The sequence below is a fragment of the Anguilla rostrata genome, chromosome 3 (genome assembly GCF_018555375.3).
Source record: "Anguilla rostrata isolate EN2019 chromosome 3, ASM1855537v3, whole genome shotgun sequence".
NCBI classification, from domain to species: Eukaryota; Metazoa; Chordata; class Actinopteri; order Anguilliformes; family Anguillidae; genus Anguilla; species Anguilla rostrata.
Genome location: NC_057935.1, coordinates 6,020,522 through 6,045,376, shown reverse-complemented (window position 1 = coordinate 6,045,376; position 24,855 = coordinate 6,020,522). Strand labels below are relative to the sequence as shown.

General features: G+C 45.2%; 1 protein-coding gene across 7 annotated transcripts in view; it reads right to left on the bottom strand.

The window, feature by feature from the left end:
- The window catches only part of ehbp1l1a (EH domain binding protein 1-like 1a), a 46,035-nt gene that overhangs the window by 6,068 nt on the left and 15,112 nt on the right, over positions 1–24,855 (bottom strand). The window contains exons 9-26 of one of the 7 annotated variants that reach the window (XM_064325725.1): positions 23,970–24,164; positions 23,139–23,366; positions 21,691–22,269; positions 20,276–20,335; positions 19,292–19,508; positions 12,918–16,997; positions 12,304–12,372; positions 11,621–12,058; positions 7,938–11,015; positions 7,032–7,451; positions 5,930–6,547; positions 3,698–5,395; positions 2,858–2,969; positions 2,007–2,188; positions 1,675–1,723; positions 959–1,480; positions 489–558; positions 18–76 (exon numbers count right to left, since the gene is read on the bottom strand). In XM_064325725.1, coding sequence (XP_064181795.1) covers positions 18–76; positions 489–558; positions 959–1,480; positions 1,675–1,723; positions 2,007–2,188; positions 2,858–2,969; positions 3,698–5,395; positions 5,930–6,547; positions 7,032–7,451; positions 7,938–11,015; positions 11,621–12,058; positions 12,304–12,372; positions 12,918–16,997; positions 19,292–19,508; positions 20,276–20,335; positions 21,691–22,269; positions 23,139–23,366; positions 23,970–24,164 — 12,674 coding nt within the window. The remainder of the gene's footprint in view (positions 1–17; positions 77–488; positions 559–958; positions 1,481–1,674; positions 1,724–2,006; positions 2,189–2,857; positions 2,970–3,697; positions 5,396–5,929; positions 6,548–7,031; positions 7,452–7,937; positions 11,016–11,620; positions 12,059–12,303; positions 12,373–12,917; positions 16,998–19,291; positions 19,509–20,275; positions 20,336–21,690; positions 22,270–23,138; positions 23,367–23,969; positions 24,165–24,855) is intronic. The other 6 variants (XM_064325726.1, XM_064325728.1, XM_064325729.1 and 3 more) reach the window with 6 other exon arrangements.

The window sequence follows — 24,855 nt, the reverse complement described above, 5'->3', positions numbered from 1 at the left end:
GCAACCAATCAACCAACCTGGTTCTCTTCCTCAGCCAGGTAACTCCTCTCACCGGCGACTCCAGCCTCTGGCTTTTCTGCAACACAGAACACACATGTGCAAAGTGGGTAAACACACACACACACGTAAACACGCACACACTCATACAACCTGTTTCATTGGCCTGCCTGCCACCTCTAACACCTCTACTATCTACCAGCCTAAAAATTAAATATTGCGCTTGGAAACTGTACTCTGGGACAGACACTTTCGTACGGAAAAGACCGTGTTTAAATGTACATTTGACTAATTCACCATATTGCCATTGACTACATACATCATCAGTACTGAGTCAATATCAATCTCTATATATAAATTGAATCAGCCAAGAAGTATACGTTGGTAGAAAAACCATCACATACACACACAGCACTCCAGGAATTGAGTTTTATCACGAGGATAAAACATACTTGGATATTTGACCATGTTCTTCACAGAGTTCTTCGTACCTGACTGCTGAAGTCCCCTCGTGGACGGAGAGGTGTCAGTCGCTCCACTTTCCGTCTGCCCTGGAGCGCCCTACGAGGTGACATCACAGGGTCATTTACGTCCCAAAACGCACAGGGAACGACAGAGGGACACAGGGTCTGCTACGTGAAGAGGGTTGAGAGAAAAGCCTTGTTCTGACGGGATTAGTTTTACTCGAGGAAGGGCCTGTGATGTATTTTTTTTCTTATTATGCGGGTAAATCCAGCGTAGCATTCTGACGGTATAAAACATTCCACAGTAACCCCACCCTAATCACTGACCGTGTCCCGGATGTTTAAATATCAAAACCTCCGGCATCTTAAAAAAAAAAAAAAAGTGGCACATTTTGCGGCAATGAGGAGGGCATTGCAGCTGGCATAACATGCTTGTGATCTAAGCAGGAAAAAGATAAGAGGGCTAAAGAAACGGGAGGAGAAAGGAGGCGCAGTACCTCAGCGCTGCTCTGCTCGGGAGCTTCTTCCATGGATTCGCCCTTCAGCTTCGACCGCCGCTTCCTCACCAGGTCGGCGTCCTTCACGCGGGCGAACTTCCCGGCGGGGTGCGCCCTGGGCGGGGCGACGGGGGGGTGCGGCGCCCCCGGGCCTCCCGCCTGGCTCGGCCCGCCGCCCTCCTCCGACCTCGGGGCCCGCTTGCCGCGAGGGGGCGGCACCAGGTCCGCGGCCCTCTCCGCGCACTTGCCGTTGGCGTCCAGGGAGATGCCCCCCGCCTGCAGCCTCTCGGTGCAGTAGCGGACCGCCGCCTCGGCGTCGGGGTCCTGGGGCTCGCCCACGGAGTAGCTGGACTGGCTGCTGTTGTGCTCGATCTGCAGGACGCTCAGCTGCTGCCCCGTGAACTGGGTCCGGACCTGGTTCAGGTAGGTCATCACGATCAGGCGGTCCGGAACCTTCAGCATCACCATGTCCGTGGGCTCCAGCAGCCGGGAGATCCCGAGCTCCGCAAACCCGTCGAAAGCCTGACGGATGGGCAGAGGTGGGGAAAGAGAGTTCAGTTTTACCATTCAAGAGTTTCTTTTAAAACATTTTTTATGGATTTTTTTTTTTTCCGTCTTATGTTCTCTTGCTGGGAACGCCTGATTAATGCATAAAAGGAAATGCAAATTATGAGGACAGAGCTGCTGATGGTCAGAGGAATAGAGGATTTAGTCACCTTCTTGTTGTTCAGCTTGATGTCGTAGGGATCCAGCATTTCAAAATTTCTAGGAAGTAAAGATTGTGAAATGTGGTGAAACAAATATTTTGTTCTTTTGTGGGTGAGTTGTGGGTGGGTCATGTCAACATAAAACTGAAAAGTTGAAAAATATTTTCACAAAAAAGTTTAAAAAAAATTGACCCCTGAAGATAAATCTTGAGAGAATCTTGTGAAATCATAAGAGAACCTTGAATTGAATTAGCTCTAAAGGAACCATTTTTACTAAGAAGGCTGTCATTTTGTTGCGATAAAGGGGGTTGTTTTCATGACGCTGCTCGAGGGCAACTTACACCTTGTCTGGATGGAAGTGGTGCAGGATGGCGCAGAATGCCAAGCCATTGCGCCAAGAGGTGGTGAAGTTGGAGATCTTTACCCCCTTGTGGTCCTTGGTGACCTCCTGGCACCATTGTAGTAGGGACAGAGTGGAACTGACCAGGTCAGTACCGGTCATGGTGACGTCAGGACTCGACATCTTACGAGAAAAGAGAGAAGTGACAGTGATTCACACTGACTGCGCAAATGGGCTGATTCAATTTAGGCTGAAAGTTTCTTCAGGAAAAAAAAAAGTATTTTTGCTGTTCTCCCCCCAGAAGTAAACTGAAATAAAACAATGGATGTGCAAGCAGAAATGAATTACCTTCACCAGCACAGAGCCCAGTTTGATTCGGACTTGAACATAGCCATAAAAAATTATTTTGAATAAAATGTGGGGAAGACAATATAAGCTAAATAAACATGACAACATAATTCTGTAAGCAGCAGAGCTACTGTTATCACATTGTGAGGCACCCAAAAAGTGGTAGGGATACATTTTATGGAATATAAAAATAAAACACACAGTATGGATGCCCTTTCAGTGCTTTCAGACTCCATTATTCCTAACTCCCAAGTCTCTCCGGGTAATGTAGTGCTATATCCTCCTAAGACCCAGCAGAAAACAATTTTGAGCATTTAAGTATTGCCTTGGATGACAGCGAAAATATTCTGGAAACATTTCATTTCACCCCTTGTAGTGTAGGTTTCATAATGGTGCAATACATGGTTTATGAGATTAAGGCCAGAGACTAGAGATGTCCAAAAAATAAGTTGCCAGGTCTTAGGATGACACGAGTAAATGTATTAATCAGATAGAAATACACACAGTGGCTGGAGGAGGGGTGTCGTCTGAGTAGGAGCCGCTTAGTCGTTTCTTCACACGGGGCATAGGCACGGGCAACTCTGTGCTCTCCAGCGCCCTCTGCTGGCCCCCAGAGCTGAAAGGAATAAACAGAGCGGTGTATCAGCCTGAGAAATCTGCCACAACTCCTCTTTCTCACCATCACCACTACAAAAGGAGTTCAAACGGTTTTCAAAAGGACACCAGAGTCTGATGTTTTTGTTACAGTGACTCCTGCTAACGACGCAGCTGGATTTGATCTACTTCTTCTTTGACCTTAAGTATGAATATCTTGAATTTCTACTGTATGTTGTGTGTCCATAATATCATTACCACTGCATCAGTTAAATAAGATTCATTCAAACATTGCCATTGGAGAGCTGAAAAATGAAGCATACGTAAGAAAGGAAACATCAATTAAGTCAGTTTAAATGACACTTTTATATTTTAACTTAATACACAAATGAATAACCAGTTTTGACTTGAACATTAACCAAGTCAATATTCAACATGAAATTTTGGTGTTTCCATAAGTTGAATATCTAATAATGACGCCATAGTAATCACAGTAAGCATACATTTTGTTTTCCCAGGTCGGTTACACTGTAGTCACAAATATTTTCGTAACGCCAATCTACACTGTAGACTGGGTGCAGCAGCATAGGAATATAAACATACACTATATGTACAATACTCTTTCATGTTGCAATCAAAACACATTTTTGTCCCAAACCAAATTTCAAGATTATTTTTTGAACAACTGAGACAGGCATTAAATGATCATAGTGCATACTGGATGCTAGTGACTATGCATCCATAACTTACCTGTCTTCACCAAAGGTAACAGTAGATGTACTCATTGTTACTTTCTCCCATCCTTCAAACTCCATCTCCTCCCTTTCAGTATCTGCTTTTGACACCATCTCTGTTTCTTTCTCCTCATCAGCCCTCTCCTCTGTGGAAGCAGTCAAAGTGAGGTCCTCTTCGGTTTGGGGACAGAGGGTTGAGTCCAGCTCTTCCTCACTGGCTTCCACGTCCGCACCCATGTCTGTCAACACAAAACCTTCGCTCTCCGTCTCCAGCCCCTTCAAATGAACATCCGCATCCACGTCGGAGTCTGACAGGAGAAAACCTTCACTGCCGCCCGAAACAGAGAGCTCCTCCTGATTGGAAGACTGATCGCTGCCCCAGGCAGAGGATCGCTTGCTCTCGTTGTCACCTATCACAGAAAACGGGGATGAACCGAGGATTTGGGCATCTTCCCGAAACGAGGCACTCGGGCGTTTCTTCGCACGAGGCAGAGGTACCGGGAAGTCTGAAGGCTCCTCTTTCGTCTGCCGCATTATCACCACCGAGCTCTCCACTTCCTTCTTCCCGTCCCGGAATTCAGCTTCAGCCAGAGCGGCTGGACACGAGGGGTCCAGCTGTTGGGTATCCATCTCAGGCAGATCCTCACCGGCAGCATCCCCAACCTTGGGCAATTCCCCTGAAAGAGGCCTGCCCTTTTTGCTGCGCCGGGGTGGAACCAGCTCTGGAGCCAGCAGAGCACCAGCGGTCTGACCGATGCCGTCTTGGGCTACTTCCTGTCTAGGCACGCTCTTTCTGCTGCGGCGAGGTGGTACCAATCCTTTGACCGTCGTCATCGAATCCACCTCCTGAGCGGTAGGTTGTTCGGCCCCCTGGAAGGGGACTAGACTACTTTCGGGGACACCAGGCGGGGACGTTCCAGAGGGGCTTTGGGGCGGAGTGTCATCCGGGAAGGTGGCACTCAATCGTTTCTTTACCCGTGGCATTGGGACTGGCAAACTTGCGGGTTCCCGGTGCTTCTTCCGCATTTTCACCACCGGCAAGCTTTCCTCTGCAGCGGGCTGTTCACCCTCTGAGCCGCACGAGGCCTCAAGAGGAAGTGTCTGTGATTGGCCCGTTATAGCCTGGCTCTCCAGGTACTCTGGCTGCAGGGTCTCTGGCTTGGCTGGAGACGTGGTGAAGAAAGAAGATTCTTCTCTCTCGTTCTTCAGTGTCTCCGGGGCAATATCCACATGCACAGCATCCCCTGCTTTATTCAGTCCCTCTGCAGGAGGGACAGCCTTCTTAGTGCGTGGAGGCGGGACCAGCTTTTCAGTAGCCAGACCAGAGGCTGACTCCTGACCAATGCCGCCTTGGGAAACTTCATGGAGGGACATCTCAGGAATGTCATTTTTCTTCTTGGAACGGCGAGGTGGGACTGCTCCAACTATGACGGAGGCTGTCTCCTGATCAACCCATTCAGGGGATAATTTGTGTTCGGACACCTCTTGCAGGATGTCCTTTGACTTTTTGCGACGTAGGGGTGGAACTATTTTGGTAAGTGAGACAGGGGAGTCTTTTTGATGGGAGCTGTCGGAATCTATTTCCTGTTGTTGGGTTATTCCATCCGCTCTTGGTTTCCCATCCACCTGGGACTCCTCCAAGGCAGGCTGGCCAGTAGGGGTACTGGAAATTTTTGGATCAGTCAGCTGGGATACGGCAGTTAAAACCTCAGGGCTGAAGGACAGGGACACAGAACCAAGTTTTAAGGTCACAGCGGTCCCTTATACATTACAAAATGTTCATGCTGCTTCATGCCAATTTCATGAAATGGCTGTGGCATTCATTAGACCGTCATCACTTTTCTTTCAAATAGAGGTGAAATGGGAACGCAAAACAGCACAACCTGTTTACTCATGAAAATTATCAATATTACAAAAAAAAAGACAATACAGTTCGCACACCCAAGTCTTCTCTTTCTTATTGAATCACACACATGCAGTTGACTAACCCAGCTGACTTATCAGACAGGGAAGTACACACTGTGAATTAGTTAAAACCTTAGAGTGCGCCATCAAATCCATCATGTCCAGTGTAAAACCAACAAAGTGTTCAGCTCTTCACACACAGAAGTGCAGCCACCATTTTATTAAATCAAAATAGAACAAAAATGATTAATTGTTGGTTAGTTAATGTATATGTCTTCTCAAGCCATGCAGTCAAGTAGTGTTGGGGGGGGGGGGTGAGGGTGAGCCCCCTCAGGACACTCACCCCCTGTCCAGAGGTAAAGATGCTGATATCACTATGCCCACTTCCTCGTTCTCCCTCCTAAAATCGGCCTCCTCTGCCGTGTCCCTCACTCCCAAAACTGGCTCCAAGTCCTCTTCATCATTAGATTCTTTGTCCTCCTTCCAAGTTCGACGGTCAAAGATTAGAGGGGCCTCCTCATCATCAGTCTCCCTGCAGCATTCATCATCAGACATTTCATCCAGGTCAGCTTCAGTCAGGGGTGGCCATTTTTTCATGCAGCCCTGACCTCCACCATCAAAGAATGCACCTCCTCTCTCTTGAAGTGGTGATGGAGATGGAGGAGGAGACTGAGATTCCTCTCCTCTCATTTCCTCTTCCAGGACACATGTGTCTGGTTCAGCAGCAGCAGTGTGTTCCATCCAATCATCTTTGGCAACCTCCTCATGCCCGGGTACCTCTTTCTCTTCTGGTTCCTCCCTAAACCTTGAGGACTTGTCAGAAGGACTACAATGGTCTTCAGGTGACAGAGTCCCAGGTTGGGGGAACAAAGCCTCTGGCTCTCCTGAAGAGCTGTCTTTAGGGCTGTCTGCAAGATCATCTGAGCCAGATGACTGCAATATTGAAGCCATTGTCTCATAACTGTGAGACAGGAACACTTAAATCAGTGACTAGATATAAACTCTTACAAAAATATTTACATATACAGTATATATTAGATTATACCTTATTACAGCATGCATCTACAAATTGTTTTTATTATATATTTAGTCGTATTCACAGCTATATTGGCTATTATAAGTATAACAAAATTATATTTGTTTGAGAAGATTGCCATTTTTGACTGTCTGCTTCGTTTTCTGTTATGAATATGAATAAAGACTAAATGCTACTGCTTAAAATGCGGAAGCTGGCTTCACTAATGATAAAAAAAATAACATTCTGCATATCAGCAACATTCAGATTATAAGCCACATCGTCACTGCTATACACGAACCTCAGTAAGAGACACAACTCAAAATGTATAATATTCACTCTAAACTTCAAACTAATGTTGAGTTTACTACTGTGGAGAAAACATGCCAGAGAGGTGCTGGGTAGAGCTTCATTTCTAGCTCAAACTCACCCTCTGTGAAAAACGCCAAAAAACGCTCCCATTATGCCGACAGATTCAACCTTCTCCTCCTCATCCTCATCTTCTTCTTCTTCCAAGCCTTCTACCTCAACTACCTCCCACTCTGAAGCCAGATCTAATGCTGGCTCATTATCATCCTCTTCCACTGCCCATTGACTCTCTGACTGGTCAGCAGTGAAAGGGGAAGGCTTGAGGGGACTCTCGCCATCTTGAAAAACATTTTCACCACTTATTCCAGGATTAAAGGCATGACCCAACACAGCCCGTGCTTCCTTCTGGGAACACTGGGCCTGGGAAAATGGCTCAATTTTAAAGCTGCTGAGAAATTCGGGAGGAATATCAATGGGATCCACATCTGTGCCCATTTTTACAACCATCTGGACATCCTCTGATGTGGGCTTCCTTGAGAATCTGTCAGGAATATTGAACATTGAACAGGGCATACCATTAAAATGATTGCTGTTCCTAGTGTCACACACAAGCTGGATGCTGTCAGAAAGCACTAAAAGGCTGCATGCTCAGATCATTTAATGAGTTAAATAACTTTCAGTTAAAATCTAACTTTTCACAGGTTGACATCAAACCTGTGAAACACAAATACAAATTTAATAACAAAACAGGCCAGTATATGATTGGTTTAAGTGACAGTTTCAGTCTACATGGTTACAATTATGTTGTTTCACTGTAACGTGGACATCTATATAGGTTAGACTAGGCTGGGGAAACATGCAGATTTCCAGAAACCAGGAAAATGAGTACTGGCGAATGCCATTGAGAAAGCTGAATAAAACCAAACGGCAAAACACACACCACAGACACACATGCATTTGTGCTTGACAGGCCCTATTTAATGCCTCTTCTGGCCATGCTCTGAGCTAACGATCTTCTTAAACTTACACTGTATCCAGGGGGCCTTCGTCTGGCCACACAAAGCCCACGCTCACTTTCTCAACACCTCCCTCTGATCTGCTTGGTCGTCTTGAGGGGAAGCCTGGAACACTAGCTTGTCCAGGGCAACATGGTGCCAGAGCAACATTTTTAAAAATCTCTCCATTTTCATCTGATGTCTGTATTGCTGACAGGGACAGCAGATCCCCTACATGCCTTTTCTTCAGTTTATACTCTGCCATCCCTGTCTTGCACAGTTGCCAGTCTTTGATTCCATCTTTGTCAGATTTCACCGGCTCTCTTGAAGGAATTCCAGGAATGAGACTAGACCTTGGGCAAGATGGCAGTAGAGAAGTCATAGTCTGCTTTTCCACTATATTGCCCTTTGTATTGTTGATCTGTGGGGCAGAGGGAAACCCGGGAATTCTGGCTACATGTGGGCAAGATGGCGTCAGAGCGGACATACCATCTGTAATTTCTCTGTCATCATATTTTTGATCAAGAGCTAAGCCTAGTGCTAGCCCTTCCTTCTTTTGCTTCACCCATAATGGCTTGTTGTCGATTTGCCACACATCTATGTGGGCCTCCTCAATATTAGGTAACTCTGTGGATGGGAATCCTGGGATGCTTGCTACTCTTGAGCAAGCTGGTAGAAGGTCCACCATACTTACAGTCTTCTTTTTGCAGACAGCGTATATTTTAGGCCGAGGCGCAGAAGGGAATCCAGGAACACTGGCTAATCTTGGGCAAGAGGGCACCATAGCCCACATGTCTTTCCAAAAATCTGTGTGTGACTTCTGAGTTGAAAAAGAAACCATTGATATGTCCTTGTCAGGTCTTCTCCATAATTCTGTCTTGTCCACGGGCCACTGTTCTTCACTCTTGGGGAAATATGTTGATGGGAACCCAGGCATACAGGCAGTTCTTGGACAGGATGGCAGGAAATTCACCATACTCATTAACCTGTCCACTTTCACGTCTGCAGTTTCAGGCTGTGGCGCAGATGGGAATCCAGGAATACTAGCAACACCTGGGCAAGATGGAGTCAGAGCTGACATACCATCACATTTCATAATGTCTAATAATGGTGAAAGAACTTGAGTCATCATTTGCCTCTTTTTCACAGGTGTTCCACATAATGGATTCTTATCAATATGGCACCACTCTATGTGGGTCTTGTCTGTATCTGTTAACTTCACTGATGGGAATCCAGGTATCCTGGAAAGTTCTGGACAAGATGGCAGAATATTTACAATATTTTGAGTTTTCTTTATCAGAGTTGTTGCTGCTTTAGGCTGTGGTGCAGATGGGAATCCAGGAATACGAGCAGCACTTGGGCAAGATGGAGTCAGAGCTGACATACGTTCATATTTCATATCTAATGAGGGAGAAAGAAACTGAGACAGTCTTTGCCTCTTTTTCACAGGCATCTCACACAATGGTTTCTTACTGACTTGCCAGCGTTCTACCTGGGCCTTGTCTGTATAAGATACTTTAACTGACGGGAATCCAGGTATCCTGGAAACTTCTGGACAAGATGGAAGAATATTTACTATATTTTGAGTTTTCTTCATCAGAGTTGTTGCTGCTTTAGACTGTGGTGCAGATGGGAATCCAGGAATACTAGCAACACTTGGGCAAGATGGAGTCAAAGCTGACATACCTTCACATTTCATATCTAATGATGGAGAAAGAACTTGAGTCAGCATTTGCCTCTTTCTCTTAGGTTTCCCACACAATGGTTTTGTATTGACATGCCAGCATTCTACCTGGGCCTTGTCTGTATCAGATACTCTGACTGATGGAAATCCAGGTAGACTGGCAACTTCTGGACAAGATGGAAGAATATTTACTACACTTTCGGTCTTCAGTATTTGAGTAACTGCTGCTTCAGGGTGGGGGGCAGATGGAAATCCAGGAATACTAGCTAATTTGGGACAAGATGGAACCAGAGCGAACATTCTTTTCATAACTTCTATTTCTTTGTGTGATCTTTCAGTGTTTTGACAAATGAATAATGACCTTTTCCTTGCAGGTTTATCCCATAATGTGGTTTTGTCCAATTTCCATTCTTCCAGCTGCTGGTCCTCTCTTTTACTCAGAATCTGTGTTGAGGCAAAGCCAGGCAGCATGGCAGATCTTGGGCAACATGGAAGGATATTGACCATATTCTGACTCTTCTGTTGCAGTACGTCTATTGCTTTTGACCGTGGTGCAGACGGAAACCCAGGAACACTGGCTGCTTCAGGACAACATGGTAACAAAGTGACCATACCTTTCATAATTTCTTTGGCTGTCTGTGATTTCTCAAGCTTTGGAGAAGAAAACAACTGTCTAATCTTCTCAGGCTTCTCCCAGAGTGGTGTCCTGTCTACTCCCACGTCCCCTGAATTTAAAATGTGTGTCGATGCAAACCCCGGTACGCTGGCAATTCTTGGACAAGATGGCAGAATATTGACTATGTTGTGAGCTTTCTCTTGGACATTACCTGCTTTGGACCGAGGAGCAGAGGGAAAGCCGGGGATTCTGGATACTTCGGGGCAACATGACACTAGAGTCAACATACCTGCCAGAGCTTCTTCGTCTTCGTGTGGCCTCATGAGGCTTGGAGAAGAAAGCACTGTCCTCTTCTCAGGTTTCTCCCACAATAGTTTCTTATCCACTGGCCACTCTTCCACCTGAGAGTACCCTCTACCTGGTGTCTTTGAGGATGGAAACCCTGGAATACTGGCAACATGTGGACAGGATGACAGGATATTGGCCATATGTGGAGCCTTCTTTGGATCACCTTGTTTAGGTTTTGGTGCTGATGGGAAGCCAGGGATACTAGCTGTATATGGGCAAGATGGCAGTAAAGCACCCATTCTTTTCAACATTTCTTTATCTTTGAGTGATCTCTTTAGGCCTGGAGAAACATGTAACATCCTTTCTGGTCTCTGTCTCTTTGGTTTTTCAAACAAAAGCCTCTTGTTTGCCAGCCACTGTTCTAACTGAGCTTCCTCAATGCTGGACACCTTTATGGATGGTAACCCAGGGATACTGGACACTCTTGGGCAAGATGGCAGCAAAGTGGCCATGCTTTCCGGTCTGAGGGAGAGGGACACTGTACGTCAGAGGTGAGGCATTATCACACTACTACAGTTCAGAACATGTTACTAAAAATCTTAATTTCCTGGGAACATGACAAATCACACACACACACACACCGCACCCGCACACACAACCTGGGTCTGCATGCTTTATACAATAACTATGTCCAATATATCTGCATATAATGAATTAATAATGAACTGCAATTTATTCTTATTAATTGCTCACATTACTTCATTACTTAATCTAAAGATAACCACATGCATTTCACATGCCTTCAATGTTCAATGTTTAGTCAATCCATAAAATCACAAACACAGCCAAAGATTTTTTTGTGATTTGTGAATTGTGATCCTTGCTTGAACACTTCACGTACGCCAAAAGCATCAAAATGCAGTGTTAGGATTAAGTAAATGAGCCAAACAATAAGTCATACAAGGACTGCTTAGTTACGATAGTAGACAGTCAATGTCGGACATCAAGTCGCATCAAAAAGCAACGAAAAGACCCTTTCTACATTTGATGAGCTGAGGTTCCCAAACGTACAGCCTAAAGCCATGCACGGCAGGGCTGCTGAGTGCTATGTTCAGAAACACTCTTACCCCCGTTTCATGTATTCCCCTACAGCCTCCAGTACGTCATCGTACATTTCCACCTGCCTCATCATGGAAACTGTCTCCACCTTCATGGCCTCTAACCCAGAGCCTGGCTTTAACTCTTCTCCCTTAGTTTTCCCGCCAGATTCTCCCAGCAGTGGGCTCTCGGCCACGGACAAGGCCGCGGTGTTGGGAAGCTCGTTCCCCTCGCAGATTTCCTCCCCGTCTGCAGTCGCGGTCCCGCCATGGGCAAGCTCCCCCAGAGCCCGGGACTCCGCCGCAGGGCTGAACAGGGTCTCGGGTTCAAACGCGCAGGGACGAGGGGTACAGGGGCGCTGGGGTACCTCGGGGGCTCTCAGGGCGGTATCTGAGCTCATTTCCTTTCGCTTCTCAGCCTTATAACGCAGGACGGACCCAGAAGGGTCAGAAGGGACACCTTTGGGGCTGAGGGTGAGTAGCAGCGAATAAAGACAATGGGCAAGAGAAGGGTTGTACATGAGTTGTATAGTCATGTATATACTATATTATATATAGTTATATACGAGTGTCACAGAGGTCTTTGCTTTAGGCCAGAAAGTACAAGCACATAAGCAGCTGTGTAGACAGTGCTAATGCACTGAAAAGGTGAGCAGCGTGGCATTATTAAGGAAGCCCGTTCACAACGTTACACAGCAGCCACTCTGACTCACCTTGCTCTTACGGTCAAGAATAAAGGCAAATCTGCCGGTGCAGGGTGCCAGATTCTGCAGTGCAAGTGCCTGAAAACAAGTGTCAAAAGGCAGAATTTTTGACCCTCCACGCAGTCCAGCAGGCATGAGATCGCAATGCGCCTGCAGTCTCTTTTAACAATGTGCAATGAGCGCTATATTCAGATTTGGGGAAATAATGTATTAATATGTAAACATGTAATTTAATGGAATTATATTAAGAGACAATGGTAAGTATATTTAGTATGATTTTAAAGTGACATAAGCACATATTAATAGAATGTATTTGTAAAAATGGTTATTTTTCATCATTTTCTCTATCTCGTTTACCAGATTTCCAAGTGTAATAGAGTTTAGATTAACCAACACTAGTCTATAACTTGGATCGAATCTAGAAATTTCAGTTATGTTCTGATTGAAATAAACAGGCTGAAATACCTACAAGGGACAATATTTGACTATTAGAAAGAGATATGATTTCAGGTGGAGGTAAGGGCGATTTTAGGCCTGATATCAGTCCAGCACTTTCACTGCCAAATCTTGTTTTTACGTAAAAAGCCGTGCTGCATGAGAGCGATGTACGCTCTCACACTTACCCCATTTCAAAAGCGCCCCCCTCTGGGTCCTCTGATCCAGCCCCAAACCCTAACTTCTCCTTTATGTCTTCAAATCTCAATACTAAGTCAGATCTGAGTTCTTTACAACTGTCCATGATCGCATATGGTGTGCTTTCTGTCTGACAGGGCACAGTCACAATAGCAAGGGTCTGAGATTCAGGTTCCACCCCCATACTTGTTTCTTTGACAGCACCTAACTCCTGGAGGGCAAGAGAAGACTGCAGATCCCATGCAGGATGTTTCTTTACTGGCTTTTCGGAAAGTGACACCTTGTCCACTGGCCACTCTCCTATTCCATCCTCGTCTGATTTAGCTGATTGCATAGAAGGGAGGTGAATGGCTTGAGCTGCATCTAAACAAGATGGCGGTACAGCTGCCACCATCAACTGCTTCTCCTCCACTTCAGCCTTCCCTGAACTGAGCTGTGTTGCAGATGGGAAACCAGGAACGCTAGCCAGACGTGGGCAAGATGGCAACAGAGCAGACATATTTTTCAAAACTTTTGTGTCTTCACATGTTTCACCCCAATTCAGGATCGGTACCAGCCGCTCCTTTGGTGGTTTATCCCAAAGTGTCCCCTTGTAAACCACCCACTGTTCCATTTGGGCCTCCTTTGGGCTAGAACCCTTTATGGATGGGAAACCAAGAATGCTTGCCACTTGTGGGCATGATAATAAAAAGTTAACCATATTTAAGACCTTGCCTTCATGGAACTCCTCTGCTTTCGGGCATGATAGAGATGGAAAACCAGGAATACGAGCTTGTCTTGGGCAGCATGTCACAATAGTTGCCATATTTTTTATTTTTTCTGTGCTCTCAGCTGAACTATCCAGGACTGGAGAAAACTGTAGGGAAAATTCCTTCTCCACTTGCTTTACCCACAATGGTCTCATATCCACTGCCCACTCTTCTACAAGACCGTCATTGGCATTTGTTGATGGGAATCCAGGAATAGTGGAAACTACTGGACAAGATGCTATAAAGCTTATCATATTTGCAGTCTCCTTTGAGGAGGGGCACTGAGAAGAGGGAAAACCTGGAATCCTAGCAACTCTTGGACAAGATGGCAGCAGATCCACCACACCTTTATTATTGTATTTGTCTTTGTGTGACATCTCAATGGTCGAAGAAGAAAACAGACATCTCTTCTTCTCAGGCTTCTCCCACAATGCCTTCTGATCTACAGGCCACTCTTCTACTTGAGCTTCCCCAGTGTTCAATATCTGTATGGATGGAATTCCAGGAACTGTGGACGTCTTTGGGTAAGACAACAGATTATTTACCATACAATGATTCTGCTTTATCTGAAAATCTGCCACTTTGGATTGTGGTGCAGATGGACAGCCAAAAACACTGGAAACTTGGGGGCAACATGGTGCCAAAGCCACCATACTTTTCAACAGTTCTTCATCTTTCTGTGAACTCTCCACGTATTGTGTAGTTTGTATAGTTATTTCTGACCTCACTCTCAGTGGCCTCTTTATTAATATCTTTTTGCTCTCTGACCATTCTTCTACCTCAGCCTTGTTAGCTTTTCTTGATGGGAAGCCAGGAACACTGGCTAAATTAGGGCACGACTGTAAAAGCTTTACCATGTTAAAGGCTTCCTTCATCTTAGGCTGTGGAGCAGATGGGAAACCAGGAACACTGGCTACTCTTGGACAACACGGTAACAGATATGCCATACTTTTAATAACTTTGTTATCTTCATACAATCTATCCATATCTACATTGGTTTGTTGGGTTAAAATAATTCGTTCCCTCCCTGACTTCTCCCACAAAGACTTTCTCTTCCCAAGCCACTCTTCAATCTGCCCCTCCTCTCCAGGCACCATTATAGACTGAAAACCACAAATACTGGAATATCTTGGGCAAGATAGCAGAAGATCCACCATACCTTTTGTCTTCTCCGTTTGTTCACATGTTGCTTTAGATGAAGGTACAGATGGGAAGCCAGGCACACTAGCTACACTTGGGCAGGTTGGCACTAAAGACACCATGCATTTTATAGTTTCTTTATCTAATGGAGAAATATATTGAAATGTAGACCAAAGAATATGTTTTGACCTCCTTGCATTTTCCCATAATAGCTTCTTGTACATAAGCCATCTTTCTGCATTAGTCTCCTGTAACGTCGCTGTTTGACTAGAAGGAAAACCACATACTCTGGCTGCTCTTGGACAAACCGGAAAGAGATTCACCATTTTCAGCGACCCTATTTGCGTTTTATCTGATTTACAAAGTGGTCTGGATGGGAATCCAGGAATACTAGCTGCTCTTGGACAACATGGTGCCAAATTAGTCATACATCTAATAAATTCTTTGCCTCCATATGCACCCAGTGCCTCTGATAAAAACATAGTTTCCTTTTCTGGCTTCAACCACAAAGGCCTGTTGTCTAATCTCCACTCCGCCGCTGCATCTTTTTTGGTGTATTGAACATTTTTTGAAGCAAAGCCAGGCACCCTCGCAACTCCTGGGCAAGACGAAAGGATATTTACCATACTATGATCCCTTTTTATCTGGATATTAGTAGCTTTGGATTGCGCTATACATGGAAAACCAGGGACACTAGCTACATGAGGACAGGAAGGCACTAGAGCAACCATTCTCTTTAGGATTTCTATGTCTTTGAATGACATATGATGTGGTAAAACATAAAGTAATAATTCCTTTTTCTTCGGTTTCTCCCACAATAGTTTCTTTCTCTCTTGCCACTTACTCATCTGTTCATCCGCGTGCAGAATCTGTATGGATGGAAGTCCAGGCACACCGGAAGCTCTCGGGCAAGATTCAAGAATGTTGACTATACATCGAACCTTCTGCCCCTTAAAACATGCCGCTTTAGATCTGGGTGCAGAAGGAAAGCCGGTGGCACGGGCTACACGAGGGCAGGATGGCACCATAGCCACCATTCGGTTCAGTTCTTCTTTGTCAGTGAGTGACATTCCACAGACTGGAAGAGCATGGAAGTTCAATTCCGGTCTCATTCTTACACGCTTCCGTAAAAACAGCCTCTTGCCTGCTAGCCATTCGTTTGTTTTAGCTTCCTCTCTGTCTGGCATAGTTGTGGATGGAAACCCACAAATGCTTGCATGTCTTGGGCAAGACGGCAGTAGATTCATCATGCCTGTTGTCTTGTTCATCAAATCATTTGCTCCTTTATTTCGAGGTGCAGATGGAAAGCCATGAACACGAGCTATGCTTGGGCAAGTTGGCAGAAGATACACCATGAGTTTAATGGTTTCTTTCCCTAAGGGTAATTTCCATGGAGTTGCAGAAGACTGAAGGGCATGTTTTGATCTCTTTGAATTTTCCCATAATACCTTCTTGTCCGTAAACCAGCCCTCTGCACGGGCACCTTCTGACATCTTAGTCTGTTTAGAAGGGAAACCAGATGCACCCGCTGCTCTTGGGCAAACTGGAAATAGATTCACCATTTGTAACCTGGCCTGTCCTTCATCTGGCTTGCACCACGATTTGGATGGGAATCCAGGAATACTAGCTGCTCTTGGACAAGTTGTTGCCAGAACAAACATATTTTTCATAATTTCTTTGTCATTGTGTGACCTCTCAAGTTCTTGAGAATAGACCACTTGTTTGCTCTTCTCAGGGATCTTCCAAAGTGGGTTTCTGTTCACTTGAGTTTCTCCTGTAATGGGTATCTGTATGGAAGGAAGCCCTTGTGTACGGGCAACTTTTGGACAAGACGGCAGAGTAGCATGCATACTTCTGGACTTTTCCTCCCATAAATCTGTTGATTTGTAACATGATGTGGATGGAAAACCAGGTACACTGGTTATTTGTGGGCAAGCCGGTACCATTAGCATCATGTGTTTGAACATTTCTTGTTCTTTGAGTGATTTCTCCAAGACTTGACTCCTCTGAAGCTTCAATTCTGGCTTCCCTCTTACTGGCTTCTCCAGGAAAGGTTTCTCGCCCACTGGCCAGCCTTCAACCTGAGTACCATCAACTGTGTCCAGCACCTTTGAGGATGGGAATCCAGGGACACTAGCAGCTCTTGGGCAAGATGGCTGCAGAGCAGCCATATTTTCAGGGCTGAGGGACAGGGACAGGGACTGGTGTAAGAGGCCAGGAAGGTCGACAGAGCAATACTACATATCTATTTATGAGTACAGCAGGCAGATTCACCCAGCAAATGTCACAAGATTGCCGATCAGCCAAGCACAATAAACTCAGGGCTCCACAATTTCATGCTGCCACTACAGCTCAGAAACAATCAAGAGATTCGTGGTATTTGTGTATGTGTCAGAAAGAGGATGTATGAATACACTTTCATATTTACACAAGACTGAGCAGTAAAAACAAAACTGAAGAAAAAAGCGTAGTTTTTCCCTTATAAACCAAGACTTGTGTGATCCTACAACAGAGTTGATGAGTAATGTCAACCGCATTCAATACTTATTTTTTTCATGAAATGACAGCAATACTTTTAGAGCATATAATAACTTCAGTCAAAACCTCAACTTTGTGCGTTAAATTAGGTTGACTGGAAATCTACTAGAAATATTACTGAACTTCAAAAACTCAGCCATCCACATGTTCCACTTCTGTCATCATGACCAATGTCTATCACTGACCTCTAAATGGCTTTGTCGAGGCAAGACTTGTGTCAGCTAACGTAAATTTTTTGTTGATTTGTTCTGTTGAAAAAAAAAAACCTATTCTGCAATGCTTGCAGACTTACTCACTCTGGTACTCACTGCTTATATAAAAAATACTGGGACATGTAGCAAAACACAAATAATTATCCAGCAATATAGCCTTGAGATAATGTTAAATGGTTTTCTTGAGAATCAAAACAAGCTAGAAAACAACAAGACCAGGTCAAAACCTAGTATATGGCTGAACCTCTCCGCCCAACCAATGGTGTAACTTCATAACTCGGTCGACCAATGGTGTAACTTCATCACTCAGTCACTCAGTCACTCAGTCACAGACATTTGTGTTTGTAAGGCTGGCCCCGCTGTTGCGGTCCAGCCAAAAATGAACTGACACACTACAAAAACAAATTAAGCACCAAAACAAACTACTCATATAAAAGTACTCAAGAAATTTCTACACTCATGGAATGTATGATTCATCCAGAGGAATTCACATTCATGACATTTTTAACAGTATCTGAACCTCAGACTGTAGCTGCATCCTAAACAGTTAGAATGGATTTGAATGCCTAAAGACCAAAATATTTGGAATTATATGTTTACCATCATATGTTTAAGCTGAGGTGCCGTTGGAATGTAAATCATCTAGACCTCTGTGGTGTCCATCAAATATATATCATGTACTTGTCACATGGGGAATGGACCAGCTCAGTGTGGTATAAGCCTATCTGTAATGCAATTATTTTTCAGTTCATTGATCGCTCACATTTCAGTAGTTTGCCGCAGAGAAAGCCAAGTTGTCAGTAATTAATACATTAATGACTGGTCAGTAATCAGTACATTCATGACTGGTGACCAGAAAATCCTTAAAACCCTGTACCACTCTAGTAGTAGCAGAAATTGTACTGCATGTGGAGCAAAACATGCTGCACAGGTAAGAAGTTAAGAGATCTGAAAAGTTTTGAAAAGCACATCACCCTGAATTAAGTTTTTGTTTTGTTTTTTTTTTGCCTTGAACAAACCATGCAAAAGCAAACATGAGTTTTAATGCAACTTTCAGCATCCACAGGACCAGACAATTCCAAAGAAGATTATTGTCTTCGCAGTTCATTATATCTATCGTTTTTCATTGTAAAAGAAAGTAACAATTCCAAAAGTGCTGTTGGATATACTACACCCATTCATGGAATGATAACTTATGCTCATAATTCTTCTAACCAGACAGGAACATAACATCACATCACATACAATAGCCAAAATGGTGATATACCATATTCCATTTCAGGTTCTTGCATTTTATATTCTGTTCATGAACATGGACTATACGACAGGGGCCTGATTTACTTTCAGCGTATGCAAAACCTTTAGAGTATACAGAACCTTCTCGAACACGCAAAACTAACAACACAACACAACTGGTGCAAAACAAACACCTTGATCAGTCAGTGATCATGTTACTGGTTTTGCGTGCGCTAAAGGGTTTTGCACCTACTAAAGTTCTTAGTAAATCAGGCCCCAGATAGCAGCATTGTTTAAATCAGTGTCAGCCTTGTACTTCTTCAGCGTTAGTCTCGTACCACGGTCATGGTTACGGTTGCCTTCTTAGCCTCAGGCACAGCCGTCTGTTGTAACATGACCGGAACTGTGCCGAGCCAGGAGCGGTATGCGCATATACTACCAAGAAATTTAAAAATAATTTTTTTTTTTTTTTTTTTTTTTTAAACTCACCCTGCTGTCGGAGTGAAGGCCTCAAATCCAAAACCTGGCCCGGCCTCCTGCCTCCTGTCATTGGTTCTCAGCTCAGAAGCAGGAACGGGTTTGACCAATGGGGGGCTCTCGGCAGCTGGGGCAGGACGCTGGGTGACATTGGCGATGCTGATGCTGCCCACACGACGGGAGGCCTCTGGCCGGCTGATGGAAAGGGGTGGTGCTGCCTCCTGTAGGCCTGGGAGGGAAATGCATGTCAGACCCGGACAAAGCTGGAGTCAAAGTTGCATATGCTATGAGGTTCCTCAGGAATGACTGATCAGAGGTATTAGTTAAGACTCAAATTTACTTGCTCCCAGAAAAATGTAATAAGCGGTCTGTGTACATTTTAGGCATTTAGCAGATGCTCTTATCTACAGTGGCTTATACACATTACACAGTATTTTATATACAATCCATTTATACAGCTGGATGTTTACTGAAGCAATTCAGGTTAAGTACCTTACTGTGGTAACGGCACTCCCACTTTGGCTAAAATATTGGACAACCCAGCGAATATACAGGACTACTGGCAACCCTACTTGCAAATTTACTAATCTTTAGTTTTAAGTTTTTAGCTAGCTTGCTAGCTTGCCTCTAGTTGGCTTACTTGCAATGGCAAGCTCTGAAAATGTGCAGCTGCAGTTTGCGTGTTCTCCCCATGTCCGCGTGGGTTTCCTCCGGGTACTCCGGTTTCCTCCCACTGTCCAAAGACACGCAGGTAGGCTAATTGGAGACTTTAAATTGCCCGAAGGTATGAGTGTGTGAGTGGAATGGTGTGTGTGCCCTGCGATAGAGTGGCGGCCTGTCCAGGGTGCATTCCTGCCTGTCACCCAATGCACGCTGGGATAGGCTCCAGCACCCCACGTGACCCTGCCCAACATAAATGGGTATGGCTAATGGATGGATGGATATTGATAACCAAAATACGGACATAGTTAGCAATGTGACCATGTGACCACTCACTCTGAGTTGAGGAGCTGAAGTTCTCTTCCTCCATCAGTGTGCTTAGCTGCCTCTGAAGCTCTGGAGAGAAGGCAAGCAGAGATCAAGGTCAAGAACAGCCATAGCTTTAAACACAGTCAGTAAATAACACATTGCCCCCACAATGCGGTGTTTGGCCGTGGGTGGCTTGCAATTTTCCCAAGTTTATATTAAAATCGTTCCATCTCTGGATCGCACAGCCACATATTTACAGTGGTAATGGTCGTGTTTTGCTTTAAAGGGCCAACTGACCACTGTTGTGCTTACAACCTGAAGACCCTATAAACAACCTTCTACATTACACAGCATGCAGTGGCTATAATATCAATGCATTATACATTAGCTCTGTTGCGCACATTCATTTGATTAATTCCTCAATTACAGCATTAAAACAAATTGCTTTTATTTCACTGGAAGACCTACTTCAAGCTAGTAGTTCATTAAAAAAAAAAAAAAATGTAGAAGTACACTAATGCAAAATGTACTCCAAACGCAGCAAATCCCCTGGCTGCTGCCACATCAGTATTTCTTGTAAAATGCTTCTGCTTGACTGATGGGTTATTGAAGAGGGAAGACGTTTAATTTCATGCCTGCGCAGACTGGAAGGCTGACAGACGTTCCCAAAGATGCTGTTGAATTAAAGCACGCCGTAGACGTAACAGCAGACTGGGGCGATGCATCGGCTGCACCGCACATTAATTAAACAGCATCGTCGACTCCTTGGCAACAGCCCAATGGTGTGCTGGCTTTCTGTTATATCCCCTGTTTCATTTTAACTTTGTTTCCCCCTTTAACTTGAGCAGCGTATTAAATGGGATACGCCTACACTATGTCTGTAAAAAGAATCCACATAGAACTGAAATGACTTAGAGGGTCTCTTATACTCACCGGCATAATGTAAAATGGAATTGATTATTTTACATGTGCTGTTGTGATAGGACTTACAGAATATCTAACACTCTCAGGGTTCAAATATATTATAACTGCTGAAGGTGTTCATTTATAACTGCCACTTCCACCGTGGGCAGCAGTGTTGTGTAGTGGTTAGGGAACTTAGCACAGAATTTGGAGGTTGACAGATCAGTTCCTAGGAGTAGCACTGCTATTGCACCCTTGAGCAAGGTATTCAATCTATCTGCATAAATAATACATATCATACACATCCAGCTGTATAAATTGATCGTATGTGAGAAGACATGTAAGCTGTGTAAGTATTTACTGTGTAAGTATTGTGAATGAAATGTTTGAAAGCAGCTGTTTATCCACACAGTAAAGCAGACAGAGCTTGAGGTTGAAATGAAGGAAAGCTGAGCAGTCTGGTCCCCTCACGCTGGTACCTGTGTGGGGCTCAGAGGGGGTAGTGGGGTCCGAGTGAGGTTGAGTATGCTGCAATGTACCTGACTGGGTGTCATTGTGTGGAGAAGAATCTCCAGCTGCAGGAGGGGGAGGGGTCACGGCTGAAGAGGGGGCGGAGCCTGGGGCAGGAGCAGGAATAGAGATAGGGGCTGGGGTGGGAATGGGCAGAGCAATAGCAGCAGGAGAGGGGCCTGGGGCTGGAGCGGGGGTAAAGACAGGGCCAGGGGCACAGCCTGGGGTGGAATCAGGGTAAAAGGTCGGAGCAGGGGTGGGAACAGGGGCAGTGACAGGACCAGGGTCAATGGTAGGGGCAGACTCAGATTTAGGGGAAGGGGCATAAACAGGATCATGCAGAGCAGGGGTGGGAGCAGGCATGAGAGGAGGGGCAGAAACACGACTGAGGGCAACACCAGGGGCAGCTTCAGAGGCAAGAGCAGAAACAGAAGCAAGAGCAGGCACAGGGGTGGGGGCAGGTGAGGAGAGAGCGACAGGAGCAGGGTCACACAAAAGCCCTGAGCCTGGCTGAGGCTCCAGAGGGACAGGAGCATGGGGGTCAGAGGCACAGAATGACAGCGGAGCATTCTGGGATCTGGGAGGCCTCCATTCACTTTGCCAGGGAGCTGACAGAGTGATGGAGGACAGGAGAAATCAGAGGATTAAAAATGCAGAAAACAAAGAGGAGGTGCGGAGAAGATAGCAGGAAAGGAAAGGTGTTTCAGGTGAGGAAAAAAGGAGGGGAAAGAAGAGAGAAATAAGGAAAAAAACACATTAAAAGAGTATGCAGGAATAAAGCTTGTTGTACGTCGCTCTGGATAAGAGCGTCTGCTAAATGCCTATAATGTAATGTAAAGGCCGATCAGTGTAGTTTATAAAGTCAGCACAAAAGAAAGATGAGCAGGCCGAAACAGACCATGGCTCTTTGGTCTGTTTTGGGTATTTACAAAACACAAATCTGAACATTCCTAACTGGGGAGTATCAGTATCAAATAGTATCAAATTCAGGCCAAACAATTCAGACCACAGATGCATTGTTGCTTGAGAAATGGCAAACACGCTTTCTTTAAACGATAGGTTAATTCATTCTGTGCTCATCCAGAAGTAAAATCTGACTAAATCAAGCCAGTCCTGTGGCTGCCAGACAGGCAGCAACCTGGACCACCGAACCACAACCTGGGCTCCATAGTTACGGTTACCATGATGGAACAGGACAGCTACGATCACCATGGAGATGAATGTGTGATGACCACACTCCATACAAAATGGCTATGCACAGCCATGGTCACCAAGGTGACAGATCTCCATCGTCAGGGTGACAGAAATGAAGCTAATTAGTCTCTGTCGCCATTTCAACTGCATGCAGCACCTGCACCACACATATCTGCTGCATAGCATGGAATTGAGGAAATGTGGTGAAACCGGGGAGATAAAAAAAAAAGGTCTACATCCTCATGGGGGGCAGCAGGCTTGTTTTGGCCCTCGAATATTGTACCTGTCACGGGGGCCGAGGGTAGGCTGGCTGGCCTGGTGAGGGCGGAGGCGGGCTCAGAGAGGGAGGCCGAGGGGGTCATTGATTGGTGGAGGACAGGGGGAAGCGCAGTGCCGGGAGAGGTGGAGGAGGAGGAGGAGGAGTAGGAGGAGCTGAGAGAGGAAGGAAGGAAGCGTGCCGTGGAGACACTCTGAGGCCACCAGACACTGGATCGGGCGGCGGAATAGGAGGCTAGGGCAGGGAGAGAGAGAGAGAGACAGAGAGAGATGAGGATGGAGGAAAAGGAAAAATAAAATGAGAGATAAATGAAAGGCGAGAAGGGGAATTCATCATGGGCAGCTACTGTTCAGCTTACCCCTGAATGCTGACTGTTTATTACACACCTCTGTACATCTCACACTGTATGCTCAAACCCATTTATTACTTAAAGTGCTGCATCCGGAGTCTCCCTTCTTGCACCAACTATGACACCTAACCTGTGCCATTTGAGCCTATTACTGTTATCGGTTGTGACAGTGATGACTAGTGATCAGATGTCTAATGACCTGCATGCAACACATGACAGGAAACTGGGGAAAAAACAGCTAATCAGAGGCTGCCTATCCAGTCCACAACACTTGTAAGGAAACTGGGAAAAAAACAGCCTATCAGAGGCTGCCTACACTTGCAAGGAAACTAGGAGAAAAAAGAGCCAATCAGAGACTGCCTATCAATCCACAGCACTCATAAGGAAACTGGGAAAAAAACAGCCAATCAGAGGCTGCCTACACTCGTAAGGAAACCGGAGGGAAAAAACTAGCCAATCAGAGACTGCCTTTCAGTCCACACTCATACCTGAGAGGGAGACACCTGACATGGGGTGGGTAGAGGGGAGCGAGCTGGCAGGCTGTGACAGGGAGGAGGAGAAGGAGGAGGAGATCGGTTTTGGCAGGGAGAAGGTAGGGGCGACGGGGGCCAGTGCAGGAGGACCAGCATCCAGAGAGGGATCACTGGGGCCGCCCGGGGCCCTCCTCACCGAAGACAAGAGCGCTGAGAGCGTACGGAGAAGAAAGGAGGAGGGATGACAGGTGGAACGGAGAGAGGGAAAGAGAGAAAGGGCCAGGAAAGCGAAAGAGAGGAAGGAGGAGGGATGACAGGTGGAACGGAGAGAGGGAAAGAGCCAGGAAAGCGAAGGAGAGGAAGGAGGAGGGAAAGCAGGAAGGAAAAAATAAGAAGCTGGACTTGGACTTGGCACAGAGATGGTAGATTTTACATTTGCCTGTAGGGCTCATAACTGCACTCGAATACACTGACTCAAGTTTGGAAATGCCTTTTGTTTCATGTGTTCAGTCAAAACACTGTTTGAATTCCACAGACTTGTCAGTAAGGTCTGTTAAGTGACCTCTCACTACTGCTGTAGTAAAGTAAGGCACTAAATCTGAACTGCATCAGTAGATATGAAGCCATATCAATACATACCATAAAAAAATATATTTTGTCAGACAAAGGTATTTAAGTCTATATATAAAGGTATATCATTTGTTCAGAAATACTAAAAAAATAATACAAACAAGAATGTCCTTGTGAAAACTTAAAGTAATACTGCAATACTGGTTTATTTTTGTGCTATTTTCATGGATTTGTTTTTCCACAATAAATCATATCTTGTTCAGTAAGGAGCAATATGCACACCAAAATTATTCAGTGTGTGTTCTCAAAATCGTTTGAATGTGTGGCCACT